Source organism: Vigna angularis, chromosome 2 (assembly GCF_016808095.1).
Source record: "Vigna angularis cultivar LongXiaoDou No.4 chromosome 2, ASM1680809v1, whole genome shotgun sequence".
In the NCBI taxonomy this organism is placed as follows: domain Eukaryota; kingdom Viridiplantae; phylum Streptophyta; class Magnoliopsida; order Fabales; family Fabaceae; genus Vigna; species Vigna angularis.
In genome coordinates, this window is record NC_068971.1 from 49,560,884 (window position 1) to 49,586,399 (window position 25,516).

General features: G+C 29.3%; 3 protein-coding genes across 3 annotated transcripts; 1 reads left to right on the forward strand and 2 right to left on the reverse strand.

Moving 5' to 3' along the window:
* Positions 1–2,823: 2,823 nt before the first annotated feature.
* LOC108328431 (indole-3-acetic acid-induced protein ARG2) lies at positions 2,824–3,494 on the reverse strand. Its single transcript, XM_017562298.2, has 2 exons — positions 3,355–3,494; positions 2,824–3,263 (listed from the first exon to the last, which is right to left on the reverse strand). Exons 1-2 carry the CDS (start codon positions 3,414–3,416, stop codon positions 3,026–3,028), a joined length of 300 nt encoding a protein of 99 aa, XP_017417787.1. The 5' UTR covers positions 3,417–3,494; the 3' UTR covers positions 2,824–3,025.
* Positions 3,495–6,312: 2,818 nt separating this feature from the next.
* LOC108327639 (indole-3-acetic acid-induced protein ARG2) lies at positions 6,313–6,879 on the reverse strand. The gene is made up of 2 exons (XM_017561326.2): positions 6,732–6,879; positions 6,313–6,617 (listed from the first exon to the last, which is right to left on the reverse strand). Exons 1-2 carry the CDS (start codon positions 6,806–6,808, stop codon positions 6,404–6,406), a joined length of 291 nt encoding a protein of 96 aa, XP_017416815.2. The 5' UTR covers positions 6,809–6,879; the 3' UTR covers positions 6,313–6,403.
* A 6,058-nt stretch (positions 6,880–12,937) lies between these two features.
* LOC108329391 (uncharacterized protein C57A7.06) lies at positions 12,938–21,697 on the forward strand. The gene is made up of 12 exons (XM_017563569.2): positions 12,938–13,144; positions 15,260–15,534; positions 16,395–16,554; positions 16,763–17,253; positions 18,324–18,545; positions 18,692–19,018; positions 19,272–19,616; positions 19,695–19,775; positions 19,915–19,989; positions 20,070–20,453; positions 20,864–20,995; positions 21,206–21,697. The coding sequence occupies exons 2-12, from the start codon at positions 15,265–15,267 to the stop codon at positions 21,356–21,358; spliced, it is 2,640 nt and encodes an 879-aa protein (XP_017419058.1). The 5' UTR covers positions 12,938–13,144; positions 15,260–15,264; the 3' UTR covers positions 21,359–21,697.
* Positions 21,698–25,516: the final 3,819 nt, after the last annotated feature.

A 25,516-nucleotide genomic window follows, 5' to 3' on the forward strand; every position in this document is an offset into this window, starting at 1 on the left:
TTTAATAAAGTAGAAACAAATTTATAGAAAGATGATAAAAATAGAATAATATGCATTTCTGATTACATTTTACATATTATTTTTGTCCGCTCTCTTTATTTATTGACTATTTCCAGTTGTAGATAGAGATATATGAGAAAAGGAGTCCGAAAGAACAACTTTGCACTTTGGAAAGTAAAACAGTGAAGACAAAATAGATAATAAAAAAATGTAGAGCTTTGGATTTCTTTTTCTTAATCTATAAATTGAAAATAAATATTTTTAATAGTGCAGATAATTAATTAAAAAATTAAATATGTTTACGAAAGAATTAAAATTTATTTATGTCTCTGGTTTATTTTTATTTTCGACTTTTTTTTAACGTGGTTGCTTCTGTACATGATGAGAAGAGTTTCAAAATGCATGATGTCTTTTCGAGATTAAAGGTTTCATGTGTGATGGGATCTAATTAGTTGGTATGACAATGTATAATTTCCGATAGGGGTGAGTAAAAATATTTGAACCGACCAAATCTGAGAAATTCAAAAAGAAAAATAAATTTAGAGTCGGTTTGGATTGAGTTAATGAATAAAATAAATAGGTAAGAGCGTTAAATATGTGTAATAAGTTGTACTTTTATAGATATTTAACTGGTCTTAAATAAAAGAAAATGTTTGTAAACTTTAATGGGTCACTACACACGACATCTCTTGCTTCCATCTCTTCGTCTCTATCTATTTTCGTCACCTTTTCATCGGGAACCCACTTGGTATGACTTTACATGAATTTTAAGAACCAATTTAGTTATATATATAAACAAGTTAAGATAAAATGTTTTTAATATAGTTAATTTAATTTATTTTTAATTATAATTATCAAATTTCTTATTTTCCTTGCTTTAAATAATTAAATTTATAAAAAATGTAGAACAACTCACTACAGCATAAAAGAATGAAAAAAAATATAAAAGTATGATATAAATTAAATATCAATTTACAATTTTACTGTGTAAACAACTTTATTTATTTTCCTATGAAACATTATAACATCCGAAACAAAAACTATTAACGAAAGTCACTTGATTTGAAAAACACATATTTATAGTTTTTCCTTTTTTTTTAACGAAATGGTTTCAAAGTTAAAAGAACAAAAAACTAAAACCAGATGAATACATAAAGTTATCTTAAGTTACGAGTAAAAAAAAATCTAAAAAACATAAAACAACAAAAAATGATTTAAACGTTAAAAGAATAGATTATTTTTATTTTAATTATGTCTAATAATTTATTTATTTTTATCTTCTTTCATATCCAATTCTTCTACTGTGGTGGAATTTTCACCAAAATTCTATATTGTCTTTCAATATTCTTCAAAAGTGGTTTGATTTCAATATTCTTCATATTTAATTTTACCATTTTTTGAAAATATGAAAATAGAGTTAGATATTAATATTATTAAGAATTAAAAAATATGAAATTAATTCATATAACTTATTTTGTTTGTGATTTATTTCTTGATAGAATTTGTTTGACATGTATGATGACGCTATTAAAATCGGAGTGAATCTCATTCTAAACTCATTGACATGGTCCATAAGGTGTTCAAATTAAAAATCATTTGGGACAGATTCCCAACTTTTAGCTGATTCAAAAATTGAAACCTACTTCTATTCGATGCTTGTCAATTTGTTCGTCACCCATTTCCATTTCTCCAAGTTAGATGGATTTCTACTCTACCAATGGAAAATTCTCTACAATTTTAATTAAACAATAGAAACCTAACAAAAATTAGATTGCATAAAATATTTTTGGTTTGATGTGTGTTGACGTTGTTGCTTGTTTCATTGTCCAATTGGAGTTAAAAGCAGAGTAGTAGTAGTTTGGGAAACAAGTGCAGCAGCTTTATCCACATGCAACGAATGCATGCATGAGAAACAAAACAGAATGCCATTAAACTATTATGCATATGTTTGTTTCTTGCTTTGCTGCTTCAGGTAAAGAAAACTACATCACCCTATCACCCTGTCTTTGCAATTTTTCTGTCACTCACACTGCCCTATGCATATGCTGTCATTGCCAAACCACAATCTACAGCAAATTGAAAACGACCCAATCCTTCAACTCTTCTCTTCATCTCACACTTACCTCCCATACACGCTTCCTCTACCATATAAAACGACCATTGTTTCCAATTTGCCTTTGAATTCCTCTTCACTTCACATCTTAATGTAAACCATCACATGTTATACCATATTTCTGTCACCTCGGCTGCTTCAATCATACCAGAAAAAAACGTGTTTTATATTATAAATAAATGAAACAAAACAAATCGACATGATGTCGGAAACGGAATACCATTGTATTGTGATATATGTTTCACAAAACGGAATACTGTTCCCCGAAGTATAAAAAACTTAGACATTTACCGCATTTTTTTAGAATCTCAACTCTCGAATTTCTGTTTTTTAGCTCAAGTGAGTGATTTTGGGACTGACTATTATTGCTTGATAACTCTCATCAAAACAATTCTTTACAAAAATTGCTCAATTATTTTGTTTTATAGTGAAGGGGAGAAACGAAGAAGGTTTACCACTTTACAGAAAAACTATTGATCAATTTCATCGATCAGGAACACCATGTTTGATTTGTTATAACTTTAATTGAACACGAAAGTAATACTTTTACTGAAACGTTGAATAAGGTAGCATGGAAAAAGGTAATGTAATGGAGTAAATAAATATATCCTTAGTTAGTCGGATTCTGCTGTGCAAGATTGCAAGCTGGAAGTTCCTCACACCGAAAAAGAAATTAAATTGTAAAACTTTATATAACCAATAGATCAGAATGCATCACTAATCGCCATTTATTGACTTCTAAAAGTGAAGAAAACTCATCAGATGCAAGGGAAGATAAACAAGGTGTTCTCTTCATGAAGAGAGAACAGAGCATATCAGCATCATTAATATTCCAGTCTAAGATTAATTAACCAAGCAAGGAGCCGGTAAGCCTGATTAAACTGGACAGGTTAAATCATTAATCTCAATTTTTTAATTAATTGATTGAGATGAGTTGTTGAATTTTTTGGCCAAAAGCGCAGCGCGCAATTCAGCGACATCAACCTCGTTAATGTTCTCGGGTTTGTAATAGCCAGAGACAGGATCTGGAACCCAGGAAACCTTGTAGGGAGACACTCCTTTGTCTTCTCCTGACGTTGTTGCAATTTTGGAGGTCATGGAAGCCACCCCTCCTTTTGTTGCGTTCTGCGATGCCACCGCGTACCCACGTCTGTTTCAAAACCATACATCAATTTACTACCCAACAATTCAACAATAAAAAGCAAAAATCAACTTAAAGAGTGAGAAAAATCAGGTTATACCTAGTGAGAACATGGGGGAAGAACGAAGAGAAGATTTTGGCGCTGGTGAAAGAAGGAGCCATTGGTGATTGAAATAGAATGGACTCTGTTATCAGCTATGACTCCCTCTCTGACTTTGTTCTTTGAGTTGAGAAGAAGAAGGGGTGATGGGTCTTTATATAAGGCAGAGAGTGTAGGGCAGTTAAGAAATTTGGACGCGTCAAATATGAAAATAATAATTCATATTCGCATAATCAATTTTAGGGAAAGGGCCCACATCGAATACACATTTATAATTAAGCTGGTTGTTAGAGAAAGGCTTGCCAAAAAAGATATGACAAAGAGGAATCGGTGCTAATATTTTTAACTTTATTTTTTTAAGCTCTATAAAATATATAAATAACAATCTTATCTGTAACACCACACAAATAACTACCTACCTACATGTTCACTTTTTTTAAAAAACAAAAAGTAATAAAATTATTATTATAAAAATAAATATAAATAGTTTTTATTTATAGATTATTTTTATTTATTTAGTAGATGTTTTTTATTTTTTTATTTTTTTAATTTAGAAAATAATTAAATTTAAATAAAATGATAACTTAAAAGTAAAAGTGAAAAAAATAGACATCAAAAGGAAAAATCTTCTTTATCTATAAATTAAATAAAACGAAAATGAAAAAAAAGAAGTAAACAATAAAAAGGAAAATCCCCTTTTATATATTGATATATAGTTTTATATATAAATAATAAGTTGCAGAAAATCAAATCCTTTCCTGAGTTATTTTTCTTACTTTAACAATAGTCAACTGATAAATTACTCTCATGTATAAAAGGATAAATGATAAATTATTTAAAAGAGCAATTATATACTACACATTTTTACATTTGACAGAATACATGATAAAATAATTATAAAAGTGTATAAATAAAAAAATTAATATTAAATAAATATAAAAAAATAGGTGTCAAATAATATTTTTCTATTTCAAAATATCAACTAAAAAATAAATTGCGTTAATGTAGACTAAAAGGCATTCGCCTGCATTAGTAAAGAAAAATAGCTGACATTGATGAGAAATTTTGGTTGATAAAATCCAAAAGAAATAGTTTCAATCAATATTGTTCAATAAGTACCTATTAACAGCAGTATAGGATTGAAAACTAATTTCAATTAACATTAATTTAAAATAATTTCAATTAAAATCAACTAAAAAAATTATGTTGACATTATACGAAAAGCATTATTGATATTAATAAATATAACTAAAACTTATATTAATTAATAAATAAAAATGACTTTATTGACAAAAAAAACATTGATAATAATAAATAAGTACATGACTTGAAGATAAGAAAAATAAAATTATACAAACATCAGTAAGAGAAGGCAAACACGTGTAAAAGAATATGTAATCTTTATTTTTTATTTTTTCATAATAGTTATAATTTACTTATATTTTTATTAAATATAATTGTTATCATAAATTTGATATAGTTAAATTTTTATGTTTATTTTTTTTATTTTAATAAAGTTTTATGTGATAAAAAATAATTAATAATTTTTTAAGTTTAAGATACTCAAAGTTGATAATAATAATAATATAAAAAATCAACTTATTTTAAATGGTAACCTAATTTTAGTTAAATCAATTATATGTTCAAACTTAAATGAGTTTTGTAATATTTCAATTCAAGTTAAGTAAAAAAAACAGAATAAGAAAAAATTTCAATTTTACCTTTTAAATGAAATTTAAAGTTTTATAATTATAAGTAATCAAATTAATTCATATTTTTTTAATTGTATTTTCTAAATATCATATTTCATATTAAAATATTGTAAATTTATGTAAAAATAAATTACGTTCCAAAGAAGTTTTCATCAACACAGTACAAATGTTGGCACTACAATTTTTGGTTATACATGTACAATACATGTTAAATTGAAAACTGAGTAATTAAATAATGGTTTATTCAATGTTTAATTTAATACCTTACAATTTAATTATAGTATGTGTTAGTATTTCATTGCCTTTTTAACACAATTATATTATTTTGTTTATGCATTTAAATACGTCTTAAAATATCATTTGTACCTCAGCATTGGGAAAGAATAAACATTTCTGTAATTTTTTTATATACAAAAATTGTAATTGAAGACAATAAGTGATATTTAGTTTTTCTCTTAAATTCAAACCACGCATCATCACTTCTATTTTTTTACACCACAGGAAATGGTGAGTTTTAATTTTAAATTATTTCATATTTTGTAATGCTTTTGAATTCGAAGATTCTTATTTATGATATTCCGTATTATGTAACATTATTTAAATAATAAATATTAGTATTGTGATAACGTATGATTATATAAATTTATTAAAATTTACAAAAAGAAATGGTATCTATCTATATTGACATGAATATTAGAAAATAAATATATTTTTTCGAGAAAGAAAACAGAAACCCAACTATTTAATATAGACTAAAAATAATTATTTAAAATTTTATATAAAAAATATAAAGAGTAAAATCAAAACCTGTTATTTTACATATAAATTAAAAACACGTTCAAGTCTAAAACATCACGCAACAAAGTAATGTAAATATTTAAGTAAGAAAGTTGTTTTAGATAACGTTCATATAAGGAAAAAAAAGTTCAACTGTCATTTTTCAGAAATGAGAAAGGATTTAACTAAATAAAAGTTTCCTTATTTATAGCCATATAATTATGTTTATAGTAACAAATTAATTAGATAAAACGGTAACGTAATTTACTCTTGAAGTAGGTTATCTTTTTGACATCACATAAAAGAAATAAAATCTAATAAAAAAAATAGCAATCTATCCTTAATTAAGGAGAAAATGTAACTAAAATCTTTTATCCTTGATTGAAACAGAAAGCAATTTGAAAAATATAAAATGAGATAAGATTACAAAATATTTCAAGTCTAATAAACTGCTAATAGTGGTGATTATGATGATTATTTCTAAAACTAAAACTAAAAAAACACTTGATCGAACTGAAAATCTACATAGAAGAAAAAGAAAAACATAAAAAATTTAGAGATTAGGAAGATGGTTTGTTGGACTTTTTTGGCAAAAGCTTAGCACGCAATTCAGCAGCGTCAATATCATTGAAGTTAAGGGGTTTGTAGAAACCAGTCAGAGGATCTGGAATCCACCAATTGATCTCATTGGACACTTTCTCTTCCTCTGACTTTGGTCGCATGTTGCTGTTACTCATGGAATCTGTAACTTTTGATACAGCCGTGTAACCACGTCTGTTTCGTACCACCAAAAATCAAAATATTATATGTTGTTCCCACAAAAATTGTAAGTTTTCCGAAACCTGGTAAAAAAACAAATCAAGATGATATGAAACACAAATAGAGTACCTGATGGTGAAGCAGTTTGAAATTTCTGCCATAGCAAAGGAAGAGAAAAGTTTAACAGTGGTGAAAGATGGAGCCATTGATGGTGTTGAAAAATTCTTCAATGTGAACGTAAATCTCCCACAGTCTATGTTATCGCAACAAGGAACAAAATTCTTTAAGCTCTCTCTAATTTCTTTGGCGAAGTGAAGAGAGGAGTCATTATTATATAGGGCACAAAATTGGAGCATCTATCTTTCATAACAAAAATTCAATATATTAACTGATAATCTTTTTATGAATGGATTCTGTTGATTTGTAAAAATATTATATCTAAATATATATTTTCATCTATCTTTATTTATTTTTTGGGGGAAACCCAATCAAGTTTATATCTGTTGACAAATTTTATTAAAAGTAATATTTTAAATTAAAAACTGTATTTTAATTAAAAATAAATTTAAAGAAAGTCTTAACTATAAAAAAATTAGTATCATAGTCTATTAAATATTAATGGCATAGATTTCGAAAAATAAAGGATCCATAAAATGAAAAAACATTTTATTTGTTATTTGTGAATGTATACATAGATCTAGGAAATGTTTCAAAGAGATATTTGAATGGGAGAATCAGTTCTAATTCTAGTTTTATAAATTTGATTTTAAAATTTAATATTAAAACTTGTTATATATATATATATATATATTATAAAATTTGGGATATGTTTCCTTTTATATAATAGCAATGTTTTAAACTCAATCTTAGCTACTATACTTTCTCAAACTGAATCTGCATTGTATAATTAACACACTTATCTAAAAGAGATAATAATAATTTTTTTTAACGATATATATAAAAAAAATTATATATATATATATATATATAAATTTATATATAATATATATATATATATATATATATATATATTGAATCAGCTTTATTTTTAATTCATATGAAACTTCCAACACAAACAAATATTTTGTAGTTAAAAAAAATTATAATAACTAAATTCATTAAATAATACATCTTAACAATTCAACTACAAAATTTGCATGTTCATCCACCATTAAACTAACATGCCTTGTTCACTTGAGTGGATTTGAGAGAGAGTAATTGAGGGGATTTGAGAGGATTTGAAAATAAATTTTTTTTGTTGATTATTTGAGTGAATTTGGAGGTAAATGAGATTGGATTTGGAAGTAAATTTTTTTAATTTGTCACGTCAATCAAATTCTACACTAATTCTCACAAACTTTACTTCCAAATTCATTCTCACTTACCTCCAAATTGACTCAAATAAACAACAACAAAAAAATCATCTCAAATCCCCTCAATTACTCTCCCTCAAATCCACAAAACTTAGAGATAGATCTATCTAAAAAAACATACAGAGACCTTTCACATTTTTATAGTCATTAACTTACAAAAATTCACTTTAAACTATTTTAAGTCAACTCATTGAATCATAAGTTACAAATAACTAAAAATGCTAACATATCTTAAAAGTAGGTAAAAAAAAATGAACTTATTATATTTTTATATACATAAAGCTATATGCAATTATCATTAATATGATTTGTGATTATTAAATAGATGACTAATGGAATAAAAAAAAAATTTAGAAAAAATTATAGAAAAAAAGAAATGTTTATAAAATGAAATTTTATTATTATAAATTTTGTTTATTAATTTTTTATTAATAAAATAACTGAATGTCATATTCACTAGTGCAGAAAGGACATTTAACGCTTTTTAACGTCAGATCCAGACTTGACGTCTTTGTGGGTGACGTTAATCAGACGTCGGACTCCACAGGTCTGACGTCTTTATAGACATCGGCATGCATTAACCGACGTCTAAGGGCTCTATAGACGTTGGACATGACATTAACGTCTATTGCAACTCGTGTCTTTGGGTAGCGTAGTAGCACATTCTTCCTTTGCTAGTTTCGTCACAGAAAAAGGTTGCGTCTTTTGGATCTCTTATGGCATTTCAACCGAAAATCGAATTTGGGTCCTTGCCTAGTTCCATTCCAACTGGCAATGAAAACGAATACGGTGACTTGAGAACTAGGCAAAGACCCAAGTTTGGTTTTGGGTTGAAACGCTATAAGACATCCAAAAGACGCAAGTTTTTCTTACGAGGAAACTAGCAAAGGGAGAATGTGCTGCTACACTACCCAAAGACACGAGAAAAACTACACCAAAACACAACAAAAACTCATTTTAATCGGTTCAAATGGAAGATAATCAATCAAAAACTAATTTAATCGGAGTAAAAGTATGTTTAAACGGTTCAAAAGAGACAAAAACGCACCTAGAAATGCAATGCCGATGAGAGAAAAGGCGAGAAGGAAGACGATGAAGTGCGCGTAACCGCGAGTTTGATTTCTGATTTAACAGCAAACAAGACGACGGACACCTAGGGAACCGACGTCTATTCTCGCCTAGACGTCGTGGCCCTTACTAATATGACGTCCAAAACAACTTTTCACCTACCCTGTCAGGCCATTGAGACGTCGGATGGCGGGATCTGACGTCTATATGGCGGAAAAAAAAAACTTTTCATCTACCTGTCAGACATATACACGTCTGTTAGGAGGGGCACCGACGTCTATAATCGTATATAGACGTCGGGGTGGCGGGATCAAACGTCTATAAGGTGGAAAAAAAACTTTTCATCTACCTATCAGACACATATACGTCTGTTAGGAGGGGGCACCGACGTCTATAATATTATAGACGTCAGTGCCCCTCCTAACAGACGTCTATGTGTCCAACTTATTTACGAAAATGCCATCGGTCAATAATTTACGTTGATTATTTTGTGGTCTGACGTCTACCGGGTGACGTTAAAGGCTAATTATGCACTAGTGACTTACAAAACATTTAAAAGCAACAATTCTCTTAATGGTGGAATTAGAGCTGTCAAAGCGGGTCACCCAGCCCGACCCGGCTCGACCCACCACGGGTTGGTCACTTAGTGAGTCAATCCAACCCGGCTCATTTATTAGCGAGCCAAAAAAATTCGAACCCGGCCCGACCCACCACGGGTTGGTGGGTAAATGGGTTGGCTCACTTAATTACATTTTTTTTAAATAAAAAAAAATTACAAACTTTCTATAATTTAAATCTAAATAAATTTCACTCCGAAATTTCATTCTCAATATGGGTGTTTAATTAATTTTTAAAATAAGAACTTAAATAATTTTTTCAAGCAAAAACAAAATAATAAATATTTTTTTATAAAATTAAAATTAAATTTTAATAAAATAAAATTAGGTAGGTGGGTTGGTCGACCAACCCGGCCTACTACGGGTTCAACCTGCATGAGCCGAGTTTAAATGAATCAAGTTGAAATCTGACCCGCATAAAAAAAAATATAAGTTTTTTAAATCCAACCCGACTTAAACCTGTAGTTGGCCGGGTTGGCCCGCGAATTATTATCCATTATATTGACATAGGTGGAATGCATGTAATTGTAGGATTATTGTTTTTCAAATAGTAAAAATATGCTTCTGGTGTTCCTTGAGTCAAGGATAATTTTATTTTATATTTTTCAAAAATAAGAGCCAATGTTAATTTCTTTTAAATGAGTCTTATACTCATTAAAATAAGAAAGAGATAAAAAAGACTTAGAGATTTTCACAGTGAAAGTTAATTGGTATAATATTAATAAACTAATAATATTATTAAAGTGCATACTTGCACATTTGAAAATTTGGCGGATATTAACAACAATGATTGTTGTTTTGAATTCTTCAAAGTATAAGCCGACAAGTACAATAAAAGGAAAGTATAATGGGTAATATTTTTAGAAGAAAAGGTACTTCAATAGAAAAAACTTAAAGAAAAATATAAAAGTTTGGATGGAATCAGAATCCTGGAAGTGAATGGAAAATAAATTAGAATATTGTGATGTCTACATGAATAGGAAAGTTAGGACGTAGTTATGATGTCGTCAGATGGATGAGTTGAAGCTAGCTGGAAACTTGTTCAGTGTTGAAAGCAAAAGCAAAGAACGAATAACTTGTGCAGAATTAGTAGTCAATAGACATCTCAGTCCAAATTTTAGGGAACCTTCCTCACTTCTACCTTCAATTTGATGTGCTGTGCTTTTTAGGTCAACCGATCACAGTTCAACATTTCAATGTGCTTTATGTTTCTTCTCTCATAAGTCTCATCAAATGGGAAAGGCTAATTCAAACTCAATTTATCTACATTAGTTTTTCATTGGATACTCAATTTATCTACTCAATTCATCATCATAAAAACAAACAATCATTCTTTTATATTAAAAACAAATTTGATTCATCTTTTCAATTTTAAAATCCATACTTTTTTCCTATTTAACTCAATATACATATTGAAAATAACAAGTAAGAGTCTAAACTAACGTCTAATTCGATCCGATTCATATATTATAATTAAATTTTAATAATTTGGTGTACTAATTATTATTTATTATTTTATTTTTATTTATAATGTTTGTACTCTTCAGTATTATTTCGATGTAAATATAAGTTCAAGGCTCATGTAATCCTATTTATTATTTCTTAAGAAATACTAACTTCATAATTACTCATATTCACGGTATTTGTAAAGATTTTATTTCTGACTTGAGTATTAAAGATTTTTTTTTAAGTAGATCTCCCCTTCAACAAGATTCGATTAGTGATTATAAAAAAGATCGAGTTATCATTAGATTTTTGTCATCATCTATAAATTTATGTTCAAGATCTAGCTAAAATCACGTACCATTATATTTTAATAATATATTCTAACATATTTTAATTAAATTCTTTTACACTAATAAAACAAATAATTGAAATAATATTTTTTATTTTAAATTAATTATCTATAAAAAATAAAATTATATAAATATATTTGTAATAAAAACGTGAATCCATATTAATATTTATAATGTAAGCAAATGTTTGTATATATGCAATATGGAAATATAAAAGGGTAGGGTGAAAAAAGGAAAGACTGTTATGCATCTCCAAATATTCTATTATGCACCTCAATTTTCAAAAATAACTTCATAAACCGTATATTAAAATATGTTGAAGTTTTTGAAAAATCCTTTAACGGATTTTAAAATATGTTAAAGCACAAAAGATGAGATATATGATTTTCTAAATTAAATGATAATTTTAAAATTTTAAAAAAATTTAAAAATGCAAAAGAAAAGTGCACCCCTCAAATTTAAATTTTCCTATTTCACCCTTATATATTTATAATCTATTATATATTATAATATGAAAAATAAAATACTAGTAAATTTCTTTTATTATTTATTTTATGACAAATGTATCAAAAAGTTAATTTTTTAATCATTTATCATTTTTAATTTTTTTATTATTTATGTTTATTTTGTTGTTATTTGTGTGTAAATTATTTTACTTTTTTATCTGTTTATTTTATATTTTAACTTATTTTTTATTTATATTTACTTTTTTTGTTACATGAACATAACATTTATTTCACCTTTTTATCTATTTGTTTTATTTTTTGGTTGTACTATTTTTTTATTGTTAATTTTATCGTTTTATAACTTTCAATTGTTTGATCATTTAATAAATTATTAAAGAATAATTTATATTTATAATATAATTTTTTTATACTATTTGTTTCCTTTTTAATTTTATCTTTTTTATGATTTATAATTATTTGGTCATTAATAAAATTAAATTTAAAAACATATATATTATTTTTATTTCTTATAATAATATTATTTTAAAAAATTATATATATATATATATATATATATATATATATATATTATTAATAATGGTTTACATTGTCATGTAACAAATTATTTCTCTTAAAAGTTATTTTATAATTTTATCTTTTTGATTTGTTTTTAAATCGATATAATGTAAAAATAACAATATATTTTAAATTTATAGTTTAATATCTAATACATTATTATTTTTGTATTTTAATATATTTTTTTTTAATTTTAAATTTTAAATTTTATATCAATCTCCAAAATATCAATTATATATAAAATTTAAATTATATTGTTGATCAATTTAATATATGATATGCACTCATACATATTATTTTAATTTTTTTTTTAAATAAAAAATTAATTAATTTTTTTATAAATGCCTATAAACATATTTTAATTATTATTAAAAAATTATGATGTTTAAAATTATAATATTTTAAATTCATAACTATCTTAGTATTAACCCTAGGCACAGCCAGAAGGGTTTTGTGTTTTTGTTTTTATTTTTATTTTAAAAAGATCCGGGTTTATCCTTTGTTCTCGGGTTTTTTGGGTGATTTCTACGAGTGTGAAATTAGAGGTTGGTGAAGAGAGGGTTGAGGAAGAAAGCGAGGCAGAATCGTGAGCACGGGAGGTGCGAAGGGATTCGATTCAAGTGTTTTTTCGATTCAAGGGTTTTACTAAGAGAAGTTTCGAACCAGGTATGGGGAGCTATTATGTTCATGTTTGGGTTCATTGAAATTGTTTGAGAAAGTGGAGTGCTTGTTTGGGTTTGTATTTCGTTATCTTTGGATTGTATGTTCTGGAAATTTTATGACTTGAATTAGTGGGGTCATGTGTTGTTAAAAAGGGGTTTTTATAGTGTATGCTCCGAGAACTGTCATTGAGTTAAGGTATTTGGATAATTGAGTGTATTATGATGAAATGAGTTCTGGAAAATTGTATGAATGTTGTCGCATGTTTTTTTGTATGGACTAAGTGCGTGGATAATAATGTATGAAGTTGGGAGATGATATATTAAAAGAATAAACGAGTATATGGTGTTTGGTTGTTTGGGTTTTACCTGTTCTGCTTCAGTCAAGTATAATATAGACTTTAGGTGGGTTAAAATGAGGCTAAAGTAGAAAAGCTTGTTAGTACGATGATTGGGTTTGAAAGGAACAATTTAAAAGCTGCTATGCATGAAGATTGATGAAGTTTGTCAAATGTTATGCTTGCTTGGTCCTAAATACTAAGAGTATGATTGATGGAAATAAAGGGGAATATTGGTTGAAACGAAAGGGATGTTTATTTTTTTTGGTTCTTTAAGTTTGAAGGTCAGATTATGAACGCTGGAAGTAAAATTCACTATCTTATTACTCTTGGAAAGAAGTGAAAGAGTTAATTATCTGAAGTTTGTATGCTAAGAATTATTTTACAAATAAAGGTGTATGCGTTAGAATTAACATAAGTAAGGAATTGACGGGGTTAATTATATCTGTGAACAATGTCTACCAGTATATGTGACAAATGATGGTAATAAGAAGTAGTTAAATGAAAGTTTATTGAAGGAAAATGGGTAATAAGAAGTAGTTAAAAGATAAGGATAATGGGGGTATGAGGAGCTATCTTGGCTTGAATTTATTGTTGGGATATGATACGATCTGTTGTTATTGCTTCGAAATTTCTTTGTGCTTTGTGTCTTATGGATATAACAATTGGGTTTTTGTTCTGTTAAATGAAAAAATTACACAAGGGTTATATGTATTGGGTTTTGATTTTGTGGTTATTAAATTAAGAAGTTGGTAATCCGTGTTGTATAATTAAGTTTCTGATTGATATGCATATAAAGTTAAATAGTGCAGGGGTTTAACGAATATGATTGGATGAATTAAAGGAGTTCTAGGGATGGGCGTGTTAAACTGGAATTAATCCAGAATTATAGAGCTGTGAATAAAATTTTGGGTATTTTTATGGATGGGGTGATAAGTTTCAATTGTGTATGCTCTGTTGGGTTATTAAGGGGTTCAAGGGTTGGCTTATTTAGTTGTACTGGAAATGTTGATGGTCTTGAACATGTGGTTATGTTGATATTGGTGGAAGTTGTTTTGGGTTTTATAAATTGCAGAGTTGATGGAATAGTTACTTATTAATTGTGTTAAAATCTGTTTTTATTAATAGTGATTTTTTGAGTAAAATGGGGGAGAAGACTTGAGCTTAAGTGTCTTTCATGATAATGATTAGAATGAAATGATTCTGAACAAGAAATCAGCTCCTGAAGTATCATAAGACACTAGGATTGAACCAAGGGAAAGAGTGAATCAATATCCTATGAACTTGTAGTAAAACGGTTTTTGCAAAATCTGATTATTAAATCTGGCTTTGAATCTGATTTTGGTGTGAGAGAACTGTTCAGATGTGCTTGGATGTTAATCTTTGATGACTTGACTCCTTACTTGATCTTGCTTGAATTCTACTTCAAGAATTGTAGTACCATGAAAGCCATGTTTCCCTTCATTCTCTAAAGAGTTTCTAACGCATAGCATGTGCTTAAATTTTCTGTTTGGAACCAAATCTGATTACTATGCTTGTATGAAACGTGAAAATGAATGTTTATGAGATATTAATGAATTGATAGAAGAAAGAGAAGTAAAATTAAAAAAATTTATAATGATGTTTTAGAAATTTCTGGGAATGATGTTTTAAATTGAGATATGGACAATTATGTCTGAAGTTATAGTAAATTAAGTTTTTTTGAAATTCTCAAACTTTATTTCGATAATCCTTTAGTACTTTATACGCTTGATTTAAATTTGTAATAAGTCTTCTTGTAATAGCAACCATGAAGCTTAAAGAGATGGGGGGAGGTAACTGGAAAAATCAGAAGTCGAAGAAGAAGCAAAACTTACAACGGCAGAAGAGAGGCCCTCGTTTGCCTTCTTCTTTGCAAAAGCAGATTGACCGTTTAAACCCTACAACTCCCTTAGAGAGTGCCGATTCTGACGACAACGACCTTTACGAATACGAGGAAGAGAGGGCAGAGGAAGAGTCTAGGAAAAATAAGCGTTACGACCCTGTTTCGGTTAATGATGACCTCTCTGAAGAAATTGAGGTTTCTCTTTTCTTGATCTTTTTCAACAATAATGTCATATAAACTTTTCATATTGTTCGTGTGGTTAACTTGCTTAAATGTTTGTCATAGTAGGGCATGTTTGGTTTAGTTTCGTTTTCAGTTGTTGATATTGAAAACTGTTTTCTATTATCTGTTGTTTTTTTTATTATTATTAAAGCTTGATTTAATTAAGGACACCTTTGAATTGATGAAAGGAGATGAAAGAGAGGGGAATGGAATGGAATGTGTTTAAGACCCATTGTTTGACTTGTTGAAAAATAAAAATTGGAGGAGAATGGAAAGTGTTGGAACCCATTCCTTCTTTTTTCAATTTTTAGCTTTTTTCTTCCCTCCAATGGCGTGCATGCGATGGAATGTGAAACAGTCCTCTCAATGTGGTAACTAGAAGGGTTATGCTCCCCTTTGTGGCTTATCGTCCCTTCCTAGTTTTGTGTTTGCATTCTTCCTCGCAATGTCTGCAATCCTTGTTTAGTATTGGCCAACGCAGATGTTAGAAACTTTTTAATACATCCAACAAACCAAATACATGTGACATCCAAGGTCTAATGGAGAAAGCATTTGAGACTAGCAACACCTTGTATTACACCAAACGAGTCTGTATACAGTCTGGCAGATATTCAACTTACTAGTATTGTAAAGATGAAAAAAACACAAAATTTCATGTGTAACCTGTGATGATCTTTATAATGCCTTACGAAATCTCATATCTCTGATTTATATTCAAATACATTTGGAATATTACATTTGGGTTGGATTGGTTAATTAATTTTTAAATTTAAATTTAACTTATCCTGTTTGTACCATATCATTTTCATTCATGTCTTCACTGGTATTTTTAGGATGAGAATGTGCAGTCTGATGATGAAAGTGGGGACAGTGATTACATTGGGACAAAGAAGGATGAAAATGTTCAAAGTGATGATTCTGGAGAAGAAGATGATGGGAGGCATGCAAGGATGCTACAAGCAATTACTGGTATGCCTAGTGAGGCTTTTGAAGGTGAGATTATGTATGTATGTATATCTGTGTTTCTGTGTCCAGCATTTTGGAGATTATAAGTGTTGTCGTGTCCATGTAGTGTCTGTGCTACATATACTCTAATTTTTGGCAGTATGTAGGAGGAATACTGGACCAGTTTTTTTTCATTAATGTTACATAGAGAGAATGTTGTAACGATATGCTTTACACCTTAATAATCAAAATGCAGAGAATAAGAAGAAAAAGAAGACGATGAATGACTTTGTTATCCCAGAGCTATATCCAGGACCTGAATATAATCCTAGTCGTGATGTTGGGGAAGGTAATGCACGTATTAGCATAGAGGACCTACTGAATCCTCTTAGTGAAAAGCCGACTTATGGAAAACTTCGGAAGAGACAGCTTCAAATTATGAAGCATGGTAGAATTGTTCATGCGCCACTTTCAAAGGCAGTTCAAGCAAAGGTAGAGAGGACAGCAGCCTATGAAGTATCAAAGAAAGATGTCAGCAAGTGGCAGCATATTATTCAGAGAAATAGAGAGGCTCCAACTATTTTCTTTGATGAAGATGTGAATCTAGGATTTTCAACTGTAGGAGCAATAGCTTCTGAATTTGAACCCAGAACTGAATTTGAGAAGAAAATAGCTGCACTAGTTTATGACAATGAAGTAACGGATGCCCATAAAAATGATGGTTCTAAGCTTCTTGAAATGAACAAGGTATGAATTCTATTAACATAGTTAATAATTGAATTTGACATTACTGGTAGGAGCTCATCATGGAATTCGGAATCTGATTGAACTTTTCCTTTTCTGATTCCCTTTTTATTTTCATTTTCTGTTGTATAATCCTTTTCTGAGTATGATATTATCGTGGAAATGTCTTGACTAGACATTGGTGAAGGTGACTCAGTTGTGGTTCGCATACATCAAAGCATTTTATTTTCAAACAGTCAAACTCAAATTTGTTTATTAGACTAAAGTGCTTGTATATACATTTTTTATTCTTCAAATTAGATTTTTTTCATCCCAAAATATTTTCCTTATGCCTACTAAGATTAAAAGGTCAGCTCAAACTAGCTGGCATGATCGAGGGGGAACTTCAGTGGCATTTTTTTCGTCACTGTACTGATTTATTTGTGTGGGTGGAGGTGACAAGGGTATTTGTTTCAGTGATGTGCTTAAATAAGGTTGGATTTATATATACTTTGGAGGTGCACGATAGATTTTGGAAAAAGCAGCAACTTCTTGTTCAGTCCCACAACTATTATGATTCTCCGTACACTGTAGACTTGGATCAGGCTTGTTCATAAAAGTCAACAATGAATTCTCATTTTTTAATCAATCTTACCATATTCAATATTCCTATTACTTCACCTTCTTACTGTACCATGTTGAAAAATCTAATAACTTGGATGAATAGATTAACAACTCATTTTGTAAGATTCCAAACATGTATCACTTCTACCAAAAAATAATAATGGGTTCCTTCCAAGCACACTACATAAGCTGAAATAACACTTATGATTCTGGCAGCTACATGGAGGTAGACAAAATCCTAAGTCTCAGCTTGAGTGATGTTATCCCAATTTTAGTTTTAACTTCTAAGTCCCATACAATGTTTCCATGTGTGCTGTTGGAGTAAAAGAATAAAATGAACATTCGATTACAGCTTTGGAAGTCTGTTTATTGAATAGTCTTCTTAACCCATGTTTTTAATGTATAATTAAAGAAATTACTGATGTGCTGCGCCTTATCAATTGTTTTATGTGGTTTATTATGTCTGATAGGTGTCTATTGAAGATGAGAAAGATAGACAAAATCGGATTGCTAAAATGCGGAGCCTTCTTTTTCGTCATGAAATGAAGGCAAAGCATATTAAAAAGATCAAGTCCAGGACATTTCATCGTTTGTTGAAGAAAGATAGGTTTAAAGCAGAAGCTTCTCAGATACAAATGGACCCCGAAGCTGCTAAAGAACATGCCATGAAACGAGAGCGTGAAAGGGCCGAGGTATATCATCATTTCTGAAGAAATAATAGCTCAAGATATATTTCTTAACAAATGTAGTCTACCAAGATATAATGTATCTTCATAATTAAAACAGGAAAATTGTTTCTATCAATCCCTTTCTAACTTAAAATTTCAACTTGGTACAGGAACGTATGACTCTAAAACACAAAAACCAGAATCGGTGGGCTAAGCGGATTATACAACGTGGCTTAAATAGCCAAGATGAAGGAACACGCGCGGCTATAGCTGAACAACATCAAAGACATGCTGAATTGACTAGAAAAATGCACTCTATGAAGGATAGCAGCAGTAGCAGTGAAGATACCAGTGATGAGGATGACTTTGAAAACTCTGCTGGTTCTGATCAGGAGAGGGCTTACAAGCTTTTGGGAAAAGCTAGAGATAAAACCATGAAAGTGTTGGAGGAAGAGAATGAAGTTCCCAAATCAGGATTGCTTTCTTTGCCTTTTATGGTAACACCCATTCCTGCCCTCTTCCCTTTCCTTCTCTTTTAAAGAAATTTCTGTGTAAATGTTATTCTTGTTCTTAATACTGTGAATAAATACTCAATTATTTTAACGTGAATTATCTTGTTGCATGAATTGTGTTATCTTTGCTTTATGTTAATTTTATTTTTATATATTCTCTATAGTATTCAATATAGAGATTGAAAATCGTAATTTTTCTTATTGATTTGTGGTCTTCCTTTGATCTGGTCTGATGTAGAGGCGCGGATTGGAGAAAAGAAGAGAGGAAGCTGTTGAAGAAGCTAACCTTGCTTTCCAAGAATATGAAGATTCCTTGAAGAAACTGGAAAATTCTGGTAGCTTAGAAGATCCAAAAGCTGCTTCTACCAGTGGTCGAAAAGTATTTGGACCAGCCAAAGCTCAAATATCTGATACCAGTGTTAAGGTAAAATCATATAATAGCTATGGTGGCAGTGATAGTGAGGATGACTTGGGAATCGGCAAAAGTGACAACATGGAGAATATGGGAAGTCACCTTTTGCATAACAAGGATTCAGTTGTAATTCAAGAAGACACTGATACTCACAAGGAATCTTTGTTGAAGGTGATGGAATTTTTTTTTGTATTTTTTCTTATTTTGATGTTTTTCTTAATGGACATTTAATGCATTTTTTGTTCACAGACCATTGATGATATTATTGAAAATCCTGGGCCAAAAACTACATGTGAAGTTTCCATATTTGTGTCAGATCAGTGGAAAAAGGTTCGAGTGCTTTTAATATATACATATATATATATTTAATTTTTTTCTTCTTTTTTTAATTGGTTTCTTTTGTTAAAGAAATATATTTTCCATTTATGAAGTGGTTGTTCTGTTGTACTTACGTATCTGTGATAAGCAGGCAAAGAACAAAAATGAAAACACAACTATCAAGAAGTCTCCAAACCTTACAGGGCCAGTTAGGCAAAATAAAAAAGTATAAGCTCTTTCTATTTTGTTACAAGTATAAAGCATCTCATTGGTTTAGCCTTATATTTGATCCTTTTAATATATTAGGATGCTGAAAAGGAAATTGGAGAGGATAGTGATACCGATAGTGTAGGGCAGATGGTGGATGGAATTCTGTCTTCTGTTTCTAAAGTGCCTTATGAACTTCCTTCTCAAGAGGAGCTCATTCGGCAAGCGTTTGCAGGGGATGATGTAGAAGGGGATTTTGAAAAGGACAAGCAGGAGATCCTCGAGGAAGAAAATCCTGAGCCAGAAAAGCCTCTGTTACTTCCTGGCTGGGGCCAGTGGACACATATACAGGAAAAGAAAGGTTTACCATCTTGGATGCTGAAAAAACATGAAGATGCCCAGAAAAAAAGGGCAGAGGCACTCAAAAAGAGGAAGGATGCTCAGCTTAAAAACGTGATTATATCTGAAAAGATAGATAAGAAGGTTAGTGTCATCATATACAAGGTTTTGAACCTTCCGTATTTTTTTCAATGCATGCAACAATTCATATTAGAAATTTGGGGAGTTATTTGGATTGTCATAATATTCCTCATTTTTACTTGTATGAACAGTAATGTTATTAATACATATTATCATTATTATTATTTGTATTAAAATTTTCACTCCTACCTCATTATTCAAGACTCCTGTCTTCATTATTTGGTATTATATTGCTTAAAATTTTCATTTAGTATGTATTCATGGTCGAGCTTTAGTTTTGTAACTTTGTTGTTCGAACAATGTTGCCAACTGCCTCGTGCTCCAGTATATGCTGACCAGTTCTGTACCTATTATTATGTGGGTCAATTAATTTGTCTTGGCTTTAATTCTGTACTTCCTTTTGGATATGGCAGGCTGAAAAACTGCATACTAAATCACTGCCTTTCCCGTTTACTTCCAAAGAGGTGTTTGAACAGAGCATGCGTGTGCCCATCGGACCTGAATTTAATCCAGCAACTGCAATTGGTCCTCTTACCCGACCCGAAGTAAGTACTTCATTAATATTCTTGACTTTTTCCCGTGTCGAAAAGAATCACAGCTTTTGTTTAAAGTAATTGAAAATAGTATGTCGATGGTCTTGCTTACCCTTGGTGAAGGAAAGAACTTTGTTTATTGGGTGGTACTATTTAGGAAAAATACTGTAAGATGAGTGTATCTATTGTAGCCGTTTTGTAAGTATAGTGTTACATATGCAGGTGGTGAAGAAACCAGGTGTTATAATAAAGCCAGTGGAGTTTGAAGACGTGAATCCTCATGAAAAATCAGAACAACGAAGTGGTGATAAGCGAAAGTTTAAGAAAACTAGTGGCAAACCCGTGAAAAAGGCGAAAGTTGGAGGAAAAAAATAATGGACATTAGTTTTGGTTCTGATCCATTTATTTAATATTCCCAGTTTTGTGTTTCTTTTGGAGAAAGAGGATAAACATTTTTGCAGGATAGAAGAAAACGGTTAAGATAAAAAGAAATTGAAAAGCTGGAGAATTTAGTAGAGCTCCGGAAGCTTATGGCATGCAAAGAGTAAAAAATAGAAGAATTAGAAGAGTTGGTGTTGTATTTTTGTGGGGGTTGTTTCCCCTTAAATATTATCAGTCCAATATACAGGTGGAAAACAATGTTATTTATCTTTGTCACGTTTGTTTCTCAGGAAACCGTCAAATTTCATTATTGTAATCTTACCTTTTCTGTTACACCCTCGCTTCTAAGTTATCTCGCTTTTTTCTAAAGATCCAGTCTAGTACGACATTTAACTTTTATATCATTTATATATAATTCATTGTTATGTCTACCGTATAATATAAAATTTATATAATATAGAAGATATCTAATAAAAGTGTATTGGAAAATGCATTATTAATTTTCAATGAAAGGCACACCATTTATTATTATTTGAACGTATTCTACTTAAAGTGACTATATTTTAAGTACTCCAACAACGATCATTTAATTAATTTTTTGCAAGGCATGAAATAAAGGAAAGTATTATCAGTTTTTGCAAGTATGAATGATAATAAAGACGATAATAATATATGTTTTAAAGCTTCTTTAAAATTTAATTATATATTATTAATAATGTATTACTCTTTTCAAGAAATGTTAAATAGAAAATACTCTATAAAAATTTCATTGTGTTCATTAAATGTGACAGTAAATAGATATTTGTATACAGAAGTTGTACAATTGTAATGCCTATAAAACTTACCACACATTGTACTAATGTTACCCGAAAGTAAAAAGCTTTCATGCCAACAATATTTATATACCAGCTGTTGATAAAAAAATCTTATTTGCCTAAAATATACCAGCTGTATCGTCTAGAAAGATAACCGTTTTTACTAATAAAAGTGTTAAACATCACCTTTTATTCGTCCTTGAAATTAAAAAAATAAAAATAAATTCTTAAGACATTCTTTTAGTCACGCTATTTACTTTCATGGACTCCAACTATTTTAACAAAAAATGTTTAAAGTCAATGAATCATACTAATTTGAAACAATTGCTATTGTTAGTATCAGTTCCAATGGAGGTAAATCAGATGAGTAGAGGTGTCACAGTTTTGGTAAATCTATTCCATGAAATTTTAAACAACTCATATAGTTCATTAATCACACAGAATGATGTTCCTAAACCATGAATTTGAATTAGTCAGTCGTATTCAGAGAGTCATGTGGTGGCATGTGACCTTTAGTTGAGTAAATTCCAGCTCCCCATTGGTAGGACGGGTTTTCGTTTTTCACACCAAGTTATTATCTGTTGACTATTGCTTTCTTTCACCATTTTTCAACAACCATCGTTGGAAACCCTAAATGGACTGCTAGATCATACTTATGTTGCTTAGGTGGTTGGTGGTGGATCGCTTTTATTGTCTTTCCACTTTTATTTTATTTGTAGATATATGTCACACTGAGATATATGTCATACTCTATTGCCCATTTCAAGTTTGACCTTATGAAGCTAATATGCTTGTCTATAACTCTTCAAAACCGTCTTCGTCACCTTCATTCTCTTCCCTTTGAAATTCTCTTCTCCATGATTCCATCTGCCATAATATCAGTGCCTTGTTATGCCTTATTCACACTACTGTGCAATACCATGTAAATTTGAATACAAAGTGCCTCACCTAATCATCAGAATATGTAACAACTGTTCTGCAGAAAACAATATACTGTTATAGTGCCTTGATGCAAAAACTAGCTGCATTTAAGGAAAATCCATATCAAATTATGCAATATCATCAAAATAAACTACCTAAGTACTTAATGAAAAATCGTAATTTAAGAGGATATAGGATTATTCTCAGAAACATACACACACTAAGCAAGTACTTGTTTTATTCCATCATTAAGACTAACTGTATGGAGCCGTTTATCATCAATGAACTTGGCTGCAAGACAGTAGGGATGACATCCTCGGGAGTATTATCAGGGACAAAACAACCAGCATATGGGTCTAGAAACAGACGCTCTGCACTTGGGAAGAAGGGATACTATGAAACATATGTCACGCGAGACGACAAAATGAAGCATCTAAATAACAATGCTTTATTGTTTGCTTCCAAAAATGTGATATACTCAAACTCACATATATAGACAGAGAAAAGTAATGATACGTACACACCTTCCTAAATCAAACACTCAATCAATGCCTAATATTATTGTCTCCTTTTTCTCGACAGATCATATCACCTATCATAACTATATTTCTCTTTTCCTTTTTCCTCTCTGGATGTTAAAAGGCATTTGATGTCCACCAATCTTTTCCCAACAGTGAACTCAAACAACCTACTATATCAATGGTGGCAATGAAATGCTAGCTTAGCACGATGAACCTACAGCTACCATTTATTGGACCATTCTATAAAAAGATAAATGCTTTTGTACTTTGAAGCAAGAAAACTCAACCATACTCATGCATTATTATCATTCATTAAGACCCTTGGAATGCTCGATGAAATGTCTAAATGAGATAGAATTTCCAAGACAATGTGATGGAATGAAAGGGAGAGATGGGTTAATTTTCCTGGTCGAAGAGATTTGTGTTAACGAAGAGAAGCAGAAGAAGAAGCAGTAGTAAAAATATGTTTTATTTATATTATTGAGTTTATGCAATTAACTTACTTAGTTTCATATTGAATTTATTTTTTAAATAAAAAACAAACAAAAACATGTAAATAATTATGATTTAGATTGAATTAAGTTAATGAGTTAATGTAAAACTTTATATTAAAAATCAAATCGAGCTTCAAGCACTCGTCACATTACATAGACATAATTTGTAGTTGTGGTTTTACTCTCTTAAAAATAAGTTTGTCTCTTTGATAAAAAAATATCTACGTATATTTGAAATATCTACATGTATTAAGGTTTAGTTAGTAATTTCATTTTTATAATTAATCTACAAAAAAAACAAAACTGTATTACTAATTAAACCTTAACTAATATTCCAGAGTATCTTATTCTCGTCTCTCATTTCACATCAACTGTCTAATAAATGTATAAGGGACAGGAGGATAGACATGTATTTGCACTTTTTTGACCAAACAAAAAGATTTTGTAGTTTTTATTTTTACAGGATACAAATGCAATATTGAATTAATAATTGTTTTCTTAATATAAGATGATTTTACCATACTTATACAGAGTAATATAAATACTTAATTTAATTGTTTTTGAATAATCTATATTATTATTCAGTTTTAAAAAAATCTCCCTGTTTATTAATAAAAAATACATATACTTTTAATATTCAATGAGATAACAAGAAAGTCAAATATAAAATTATATGAAAATCTTTCACTCTCTATCGAACCATTATATCATCTCGCCATGTTATTATGCTAAACTAATACCACAGAACCAAGAACGTCATATACGAATAAATTTTCATAAGAGAACATGGAAAGTTATTCATTAATTAAAATTAACTTATATACAAATCAATTTATACAAGTTTATTTGTGTAACTTTTTATTTTCTTAATCTGTATGTTAACTAATTTATTTTTCTTAAAAAATTTTATGATAGTGTGTATCTATATTTATATATTAAGGGAAATTTTCTTTCTTGTGTCTATATTTTTTTTCTTTTCAATTTTATGCTTTAAATAAAAGGTTTTTTTAATTAAAATAAATATTTTATTAGTTTTTTAAAATATATTTTTTAATTTAATTATATTTTCATTTGATCTTTTTTTAAATTTAACTATTCTTTTAGTTATAAAATTATATACTAAATAATAATAAAGATATACTATTCATTCACTAACGATTATGCATACAACTTATTTATTTTGTATTTCATCACAATAGCTGTGTGCTTTTTTTATTTTTTACATAAATCTGTAGTGCATATTATTTGTCAAATATTATTTTATTCAAATTATAACTTACATACATCAAATAAAAAATAGTAATACGTATATATTAGTTAAATAAATACATACAATTAAAATGAATAATGATATTAAGTTTTAATTTATATAAAAATTCAAATGTACAAAGTGGACTAGGA